This window comes from Mustela nivalis (genome assembly GCF_964662115.1).
Source record: "Mustela nivalis genome assembly, chromosome: 18".
Lineage (NCBI taxonomy): Eukaryota > Metazoa > Chordata > Mammalia > Carnivora > Mustelidae > Mustela > Mustela nivalis.
In genome coordinates, this window is record NC_139037.1 from 56,043,866 (window position 1) to 56,053,022 (window position 9,157).

General features: G+C 52.2%; 1 protein-coding gene across 2 annotated transcripts; it reads left to right on the plus strand.

Annotated features, from left to right (window-relative positions):
* Nucleotides 1–2,687: 2,687 nt before the first annotated feature.
* CABP5 (calcium binding protein 5) lies at nucleotides 2,688–8,917 on the plus strand (the record flags this gene model as incomplete). Of its 2 annotated transcripts, none has more annotated exons than XM_082711080.1 (6): nucleotides 2,688–2,750; nucleotides 4,059–4,089; nucleotides 4,966–5,109; nucleotides 5,991–6,100; nucleotides 7,493–7,640; nucleotides 8,741–8,917. In XM_082711080.1, 6 exons carry the CDS (start codon nucleotides 2,688–2,690, stop codon nucleotides 8,764–8,766), a joined length of 522 nt encoding a protein of 173 aa, XP_082567206.1. In that variant the 3' UTR covers nucleotides 8,767–8,917. The 2 variants fall into 2 exon arrangements, with proteins under 2 accessions (XP_082567206.1, XP_082567207.1); XM_082711081.1 differs by having other exon boundaries at nucleotides 4,062–4,089.
* Between the last annotated feature and the right edge of the window lie 240 nt (nucleotides 8,918–9,157).

Here is a 9,157-nt window from a genome sequence, read left to right on the forward strand (position 1 = left end):
GGCGCCGTGTCAGGATGTGTGCTGGGCTCTGGGGTGCAGCCCCAAGGAGCTCCCACGTGGGTGGCATGTGACAGGCCCCATGCCAGCACCTTTCCATACATTTCCATGGCGCTGGAAACATCCCATGTCCACACAGCCAAGCAGGACGACCACTGGCCGCGCCCGACCACTGAGCCATGGTGTGTTTTATTTCATTTTCATGAATTTTCCTTTAAGCAGCCACATGCTATTAGGAGACCGCAGAGACATGCTACATGCTATTAGGAGACAGTAGGAGACAGCGGTGGCCTTGACCATAAATGTTAACTCCAGTAACCCGCAGCGGTCCTGCCAGGCAGGCAGTGGGGGTGGAGGGCACAGAGCAGGGATTGGGCATCCAGGCCCACACCGGGGTTCTAACCCAGCAGTCCGGCTCCAGACCCCATCCTCGTGGGAGACAGTCAGTGCAGTGACTGTGAGACCCCCTCCCCAGCTCTACGGCCCACTGACTGGGGACTGCTGATTCTGGGGTCTGAGCCGTGAGGTTTGGTCACCCATAGATCCCCAGCCCCGTGGTTCCCTTGGGCACAGAACCCAGTCTTCCTGAGGAAAGCAGGGCAGGGGGCATGCTCTTTCTCCCCCAACGCCTCTGCAGACACCTGTGAACACCCGAGCAGCTGTGGCCGCCTGGCCCTCTGCCAGGGCTGGGCGGGGACATCCTCATTCACCAAAGACCCATGCAACAATTTTTATACCCCCATTTGACAGGTGGGGGCACTGAGGCAAAGGGATGGAAGTTAGTTTCCCTACATCCTCTATCTAGGAGACAGAGGACCAGGATTCGGTCCGGGTGGTCTGCAGGAGGCCCTGTGCCCAGAGTGCCTCTCGGGGGGAGCCTCATGTGGCCCCTCGAGGGTGTGGAACCTAATCCCTCAAGCAGTGAAGGTCTGGAAGTGACAAGATCCTGCCGATGGCTGGAGATGCAGATGGTGAAGGGATGACCCTGGGGGTGAGTAGTCCAGGGGCTGGGGGCAGCAGCTAGAACATCTTTCCTTGGTGCAATGCTTCTAGAACTTGTCGAGACCCATCAAGGGCAGAAGGTGCTCGGAGCTGAGTCCTGGGAAGTGTGTGCAGAGCAGGGGAGGGGACAGGAGCGCTCATTCATTATTGCGCATGAATCGAATATATAATTTCGAATTGTCACATTACTGATGATGTTCATTTGAATCATTTGATGAAGATACGGTCTGCTCGGTGTCCCCCCTATAAAGCGATCCTCCTTTGCAATTAGCATATTGTAAGGGGTACCTTGTGCGATGTAAATAAATATTACCACACCTGGCACTCTTACTGCTGACCGTATGGATTCCTGGTTTCCTGTGTTACCCTGTATGCCCTGTTATTGTTTATTTGGATTTTCAAATTGCCCCTTATATGGCCGGGGAGCTTCTTCCGGCTGACCTCTGTCCCTTTGCCGGGACCCCACAACTCTGTCCTTGCTTTACTGCCCAAGAGGTTTTAGGGTCATCTTAGACTTGCTCTTCCTGCTCCAGACGTGGGAGCAGCCCAGTCTCCCAGGACTCAGGCCCTTTTTGTGGGGAGTGGTATTTAGAAGTCAAGCCCCGGATGCTGGAGGTGTCCTCTTAGCTCGATGACATCCCCGTGCACCCCATGACGTCTGTGTTTACTATTATGTCCCTCTCTCTGTACCGAAACCCACCAGTACAAACCCGTGCCTCTGATTCTCATCCCGATACTGCAGACTCCTCCTTTTCCCCCCTTTCTGTACCCGTGAGGAACCTGATTTCCCTTTCTCTGTCGTAGAATCCTGCGTGCCACTCCTCTCCCTTCCGCACCCCTACCCTGTGCAGCAGGACTGCCCTTCTGGCCCTGACCCCGCATCCAGGCCCTACACCGTGCTGCCCCCGTGAGTGGACATCCTAGGGACCTGCCTTCAACACCTTCTCACACAGCTGCTGCTGCTCCCACAGGGCCCGCCAGGCTCCTCTCCCCATGCCCCAACATTCTGTGCCCCGCTGTCCCTAGAACTCCTCACTGTGTGGGCACCCCCTCACTCCCACACCCGATCTGAACTCTGGCTCCCTGTCCTGATTCCCTCCCAACCCCACCGGTAGAGACCCTCAGCGCCTCCTTGGGCTTCCCTTCCCCAACCCCCTTTCTCGCTCGCCCTTAATTGCTGTGGGTGGCCACTTCCTGAAGTCGGACTGTCACTGGGCTCAGTGATTGCCGCTCCCTGAGGCCTTGGGCTATGTCCGCTACATCTTCACAGGCCTGGAGGCCGGTGGAGACCCGGCTTGGAGCGAGCACCCTGCAGGCCCGCTGGAAAGCGAATCAATAGGTGCCCTCCGCTCTAATCCCCGGTTTCGAGACCATCCAGTTCTATTCTGGGGATAAAAGGTCAGAGGCTGAGACTGGCGCCCCCTCCACGTCACTCAAGCCAGATGGGGAGGCAGGAACAGCTCTGATCCCTCCCCATCCTCGGGAGAGATTTCTGATCCAGCTGTCACAACTCTCGGACACTGGGACCTGGACTGAGGGAGAGGCCCAGAGAGGCAGGAAGACTTGGCGAAGGAGTGCCAGGGAAGATAAGGAAGCCCAACCCACCAAGGGGGAAGGGAAGGAGGGGGACAAGAAGGAGGGGGAGCTGCCTTGAGCCTGGTGCCCAGTGCCCCGTGCCCTGCCCCTCCATGCAGTTTCCCATGGGCCCCGCCTGCATCTTCTTGAGGAAAGGCATCGCCGAGAAACAGCGGGTGAGATGGCGGGCAAGGCAAAGGGAGTCCGGGGTGCGGGGTAAGAAGGGGCGTGACAGGTGCAGGGGCCGGGGGCCAGATGGGGGGCCCAGGCAGGGGGTGCATGCCTGAGAAGGTAGAATTTGGGGAGCTCGGAGGGCCAGTGAAGTGGGTGAGAAGTCAGCAGCAAAAGGGGGAGAGGGAGACCCACAAATAAAAGGGGAACTGGGGTGTCCCTGTTTGTCACCACCCATTCCCTTGGACACCCAGAGCAAGGACGATGATGACACCAGTGGCCACTTCACCACAGCGCTGCTGCGTGCCCAGCCCTGCACAAAGGGCTTTGCTTTCCCGCTGTTATTTCATCCTGTTAAGCCCACGAGGCCATCCTTGCGTTCCCATTTCACAGATGCAGATGCTAAGGCTGAGTCACAAAGCCCCTGCCTTACGCAGTTACTGAGTGGCAGGGTCCATTCAGATCTATTTGATTCCAGGGGGCTTACCTTTCCTTGTTAGGCTTTCAGATGATGGGTGGGGGGAGGAAGGAGATGAGGGGAGAGACAATAAGAGAAGTTGGGGGGGGGGGACAAGAATAAAGGGAGAAGCCTGAGGCTGGTGGGGCTTCCCAGGTGGCGTGCCACATTCCCAGGGACATGGCGCTCAGATGGGAATGCTGGTCCCATGCAAACGGCTTCTAACCCTTGGAAGAAAGAATGGGGCCCGTAGGGAAAGAATCAAGGGGGTATAGTGGAAAGAATTTTGGCTCAGATTTCAAGTCTCAACCCTCACTGCACCTGACCTTGAGAAAGTGATTCAATGTCTCCCTGCCCCTGGAAGGGCTCTGCCACTTAGGAGCCGTGTGACCTCTGGCCATTTCCTTAACCTCTCTGTTCCTCAGCTTCCTCTCAAGGAAGATGGGAATGCTGTTTGGTCCTACCTCCCCGGGTGGTTCTGAGATTTAAATGACATTGGCGCTCAGAGCACGTTAGCTGTGATTCCAAGCCTCGTTTTCTTGTCCCAGAGAAAGGAGGGGATTGGATGCTGTGGCATCGAAAGCCTCTTGCAGCACAATGGGAGGGATGTCTGTTCAGGAAAGACAGAGGGAGAGAGTTCAAGATTCCGGGATAGGAGAGAGGAAACGGGAAGTGATGAGAAAGAGGGTGAGAAACCATCAGGGTGGGAGTCAGGATGTGGGAGAAGGAAGAGGAGGGCTGGGTGGGGAGAGACAGGAAAGGGAAGGGGCTGCTCGGAGGAGGGAGGGGACGCGGTTAAAGTGGATATTGGCTCCCAGACCCTCTCCAAATTCCCTCTCCCTGCATTCCTTTCCAGGAAAGACCCCTGGGACAAGATGAGATCGAAGGTAACCTCTGTCCCCGAATGCCACCTCATTGTCATCCACCCCTAGGCTTCTCCCTGTGCATCTCAGGGTAGACCCTTCCCACGCAAGCTTCATCCCCCTCTCTCTTCCCACTCAGCCGTGATGTTGTGCAACTCCTCATGCTCACTTAGGAGCCTCCCAAAGTGTTTAGAAGACATACCCATCCCTAAGTATCTCAGAGACCCAGGAGAGACACATTTATGAGTTTTTGGTTTTTTGTTTATTAATTTTTTTATAAACACATAATGTATTTTTGTCCCCAGGGGTACAGGTCTGTGAATCGCCAGGTTTACACATTTCACAAGCACTCACCATAGCACATACCCTCCCCAATGTCCATAACCCCACCACCCTCTCCCAATTCCCCTCCCCCCAGCAACCCTCAGCCTGTTTTGTGAGATTGAGTCTTTTATGGTTTGTCTCCCTCCCGATCCCATCTTCTTTCATTTTTTCTTTTCCTACCCCCCAAACCCACTTCCTCATATCAGGGAGATCATATGATAGTTGTTTTTCTCCGGTTGACTTATTTCACATGCATGAGTTTTAAGTTGAATCAAAAACTTGACTTTTCTTTTGGTGGTTTGGAAGCTTCACATAATTTCAGTCCAGAATTTGGAGGACCGCCATGCCGTCGCTTTGCAGTGTCACGGATCATTTCTCTTGTACATTTTGGTCTTGCATGTTACAATCTCCAGCCACATTTCATACATCACTCCTTTTTGAAACTTTTGTTTTCAAAGATGCCTTCTCCTTTGCAAAGTCTTTAGTTGGTGACTCCCTGACGGTTTCAAGGGATGCCAGTTCCTCCCCATGGACTGTTTCAGGTTCCCCCAAAGTTCTTCTCTCTTAACTTTTCAGAGCTTCGGGAAGCATTTCTTGAGTTCGACAAGGACAGAGATGGGTTCATCTCCTGTAAAGATTTGGGGAATCTCATGAGGACGATGGGTTATATGCCCACAGAGATGGAGCTCATTGAACTGGGCCAACAAATCCGCATGAACTGTGAGGCCAGGGCGGGAAGAACTGCTGGGAGTGGGGGAGGGCTGTGGTCGAAGGGGGAGGGATGTGAGGCTAAGCCAGAGAGAAGGAAAAGGGTAGGGGTCCCTAGGAGTCTGGAAGTAAGGACTCCAGGATGGACTCAGGGAGGCAGTGTTGGAAGTGGATAAAAGGGTGACTCTTCAAGGCAGATTTCGGTTCAAGACCCACTTCTATCATTTACTGATGGTGGTACTTTTGAAATGTGGAGTCAGCTCCCATGCTTGAGTCCGTTGCCCCACCTGTCAGGCAGAGATGATGTCACTCCTTGTGGGATTGCGATAAAGGAGCTGATGCAGGTCAGGCTTAGCCTCCAGTAAGGGGTGATTTATGGAGGTCACAACCACAACCACCGAGATGCATTGGTAGAGGGCAAGATTGGAACCCAGTTTATCACTGGAAGCAAACTTGGGATGGATTTCAGAGCTCATTTTGAGAAGGAAGCTTGGACAAAATTGCTCTGGGCTTTGCTTCCAGGCGTACCACAGAGTAAATGAGGCTAGGCATGGATGGGATCGTGTTCCTATCCGGAAGGGATTTGGCTCCCACTGAATTCACTCTCCCCCTTCTACAGACCAACAGATGAGCGAACGTAGATCTGAACCAATTAAGAGATTTGCCCAAGGTCACAGGGACAGCTAGTGACTTCCATCCCACACACCCAATCCACCCTGGTTGGGATTAGAGGGACTCTGTGCCCAGGTTGGCTGAGAGGGAAAGTTCTCAGAAGGCAGGGAGATCAGAACAGTTCTCCCTGTTGAACAGACCTCCAGACCTCAAAGGGTCCAGTGGGGTCATGGGGGGTTGATTCCTTGGCATCTCACTAGACCTGCCTCTTCTGTCCTCAGTGGGTGGCCGTGTCGACTTTGATGATTTTGTGGAGCTGATGACGCCCAAACTGCTGGCTGAAACAGCAGGGATGATCGGTGTCCAGGAGATGAGAGATGCCTTCAAGGAAGTGAGTTAAGAGTTTCATGGTGTCAGTGCTTGAAGGAAACCTCAGGGTTCTATGACTGGTCTTCAAGTGTAGACGGAACCCACCCAAACCAAGTTTTTTGGGAACTATAATGGGATGTATAGGGAAGGAAAATGACATCTTCCAAACACTTGCAAAGCACAAGGCCCTCTACACATACTCTCTAGTTTATACATCATATGGAACAGTAGGGGTAAGTGACTCCTTACCCCAGTTATGCATATGAGAACGATGAGGCTTATGGAATTTACAAATCTTACCCATGTCCTGCAATCCCCAGAACACACATTAGGACCTCTAATTTCCGTGCCCGTAATGGGAAGAAGGAATCCAATAATTTGAGATCCCACAGGGGAATGCAAAGAGATAATCTGGTTTAACCCACTTGTAGAGATGCTTTAAAAATGAGATCCAGGGAGGTGAGGGGCTTGCTGAAATTCGCTTTCATCCCCTAATAAAATGCGTTTCTCAGGAGCGCCTGGGTGACTCAGTAGGTTAAGCATCTGCATTTGATATGTAGCAGTGTGATTGAGGAACTCATTTTTTTTTCATTTTATCTAATTTTGATTACTTTCAATTCGATTATTTTTTCAATTTTCACTTACATTCAACAGAATATAAATTCAATTTGTGTGAATTTAAAAACAAATACACAGTTCAGTTACTGGGAAACATTCCTTTCAGAAAAACTTGGGTGTGTGGTCTACCTTTTCTTTTATTAAAAAAGATTTTATTTGTTTATTTGAGAGAGAGAGAGAGAGGGTGAGCAGGGGCAGAGGGACAGGAAGAAGCAGTCTCCTTGCTGAGCAAAGAGCCCAACACGAGACTTGATCCCAGGACCCCGAGATCATGGACTGAACTGAAGGCAGATACTTAACCAACTGAGTCCCCCAGGCGCCCCTGATTTGTTTTAAACAAACATGAACACAAGGCTCTGATGTATGGACCATGTGGGGATCCAGAGGACCAATGGGGGGGGGGGCTGTCATGATGGTCCAGGCAAGAGATGATTGTGGCCTTGGTCACATTAGCATCAGCTGACTAAGGAAGGATAGTTAGCTGCCCCACCTGCTTGGGATGTAGAACATATGAAACATTCCGGTAGATCGGTAAAGTGTTTGCAGCATGGAGTTTTGAAAAGAGTTCATTGATTCAGCATACCAGGTGGCAGGCACTGTTTGGGGCTGGGCACAGGGCAGCGAATTGGGCAGTGAACAAGGCTGTGCTGATGACCACCTTCGGGGACCTGACCCGCCTGTACACCATATGCAAAAGCACTTATCTTAATTCCTGACCCACAGTTAACTGGTCAGTAAACACTGCTCTTGGGATTGTCGTACTTGTGGCTGACATCACCCCCCCTGCTTCTATCAGTTTGACGCCAATGGAGATGGAGAGATCACCCTCGGGGAGCTGCAGCAGGCCATGCAGAGGCTCCTGGGAGAGAAGCTCACACCCCGTGAGATCTCGGAGGTTGTGCAGGAGGCCGATGTGAACGGAGACGGTACCGTCGACTTTGAAGGTGACGTTACATGGGGATAGCCACTGGTAGATGCTTAACCCTCTGAGCCATCCAGGCACTCTGACAAAAGCTAAATTCTTAACCCAATATTCAAGTGCATCCATAGTCTGCCCCCACCCACTCCACACTTCAGCAAACTCTCTCTGAGCTGCTGTGCTCTGGGGCACACTTGGCCCCTGCTCTGTGTCCCTCAAATCCTATTCCTTTTTCCCTGGTGTTCCTTCCACTTCCTGCACCTTCCCCATCAGTGCATTCTTAGGTCTCATCTCTCCCTTGGGAATCGGCACAGCAATGCCTCTGCCAAGAAGCTTCCCTTCACCCTTAGCTGGGTGTATAAAACCCCACTCTGTGGTCCTACAGACGTTTTCCTGTTCCTCTCCCTTCAAAGGGAGTAATCTCTGAAGACTTTGATGCTCTGAGTTGTGTTTGCCTTCCGGGCCTTCAGATTCCTGGAGGGTGATGAGGGATGTTCTCTGAACCGTCCACTGTCAGTCCCCAGAGGGAAGTTTGGTAGATATTCATTGCATGACCACAACTTAGTAAACGTTTGCTGGATGCCTGCTGAATCTCGCCAGGCTCAGGTGTGCAGGGGACACCACTGGAAATCTGGACAAGGTTGGAGACAGATCCCCAGGCAGGGGAGGGACAGACTGACCTCAGGACCTGGGTGGGGCCCTGGAGCTCATCTGGCATGGATTCACAGAGCAGTCAGGGTCACCCTGCCTTCATTCCAGGCTTTGCCACTCACCGTCCTCGTGACCTCAGGCTCACTGGTCAGCCTCACTGACCTCTGTTTGCCTATCTGTAAAAATGGTATTTTCTCCTCCAGGATTAGTTGAAAGTATGAGATCAGATAATCACAGTTATTATTGAACACTTCGTGTGTCTTATAAGCATGATCTTGTTTAACCATCTGAAAGACTATAGAAGGCATATGGCCGTCCTGTGACTCCCAGGTTGGAGATGAAGAAACCGAGGTACACCAGGGACTTGCCCGCAGATCCCCCATGGTTCCTGACACACACACACACAGTAAGGGCTCAAAAGTAAAGCTGGCCGCCCTTACAAATATGTGTCTCACCAGGGACTTTTCTTTGCAGAGTTTGTGAAGATGATGTCTCGCTGAGAAGGTTCCAGAAGCCCCATACCCCCCTCCCTGGCCAACATGGATCAAACATTTGCTGAGGACTGAATCCCCCTGGGCCCTTCCAGGAGAGAGGGTGGGAGGGTGCATGGTGATGGGCCCTGCAGAGAGAGCATGAGCTGAGGTTAGCCTGGAGCGGTCACTTTGTCCAGATAGCACTATGGGGTGAGGGGTACCTCTCTAGAGTGAGATTAAGAAGGAAGAGTCTACATACGGAAATGAGATTGGGACTAGGGTTAGTGTCATTCCCCCAATTCCAAAGGTTAAGGACACCTTTTGACTTTTCATAATCCCCAATGCCTATGTCTCTTCCCCAGCATCCTCTTGGGTCCAACTCCTGAAAAAGTTCAGCCCGTAGTCCACACTTCCCCCT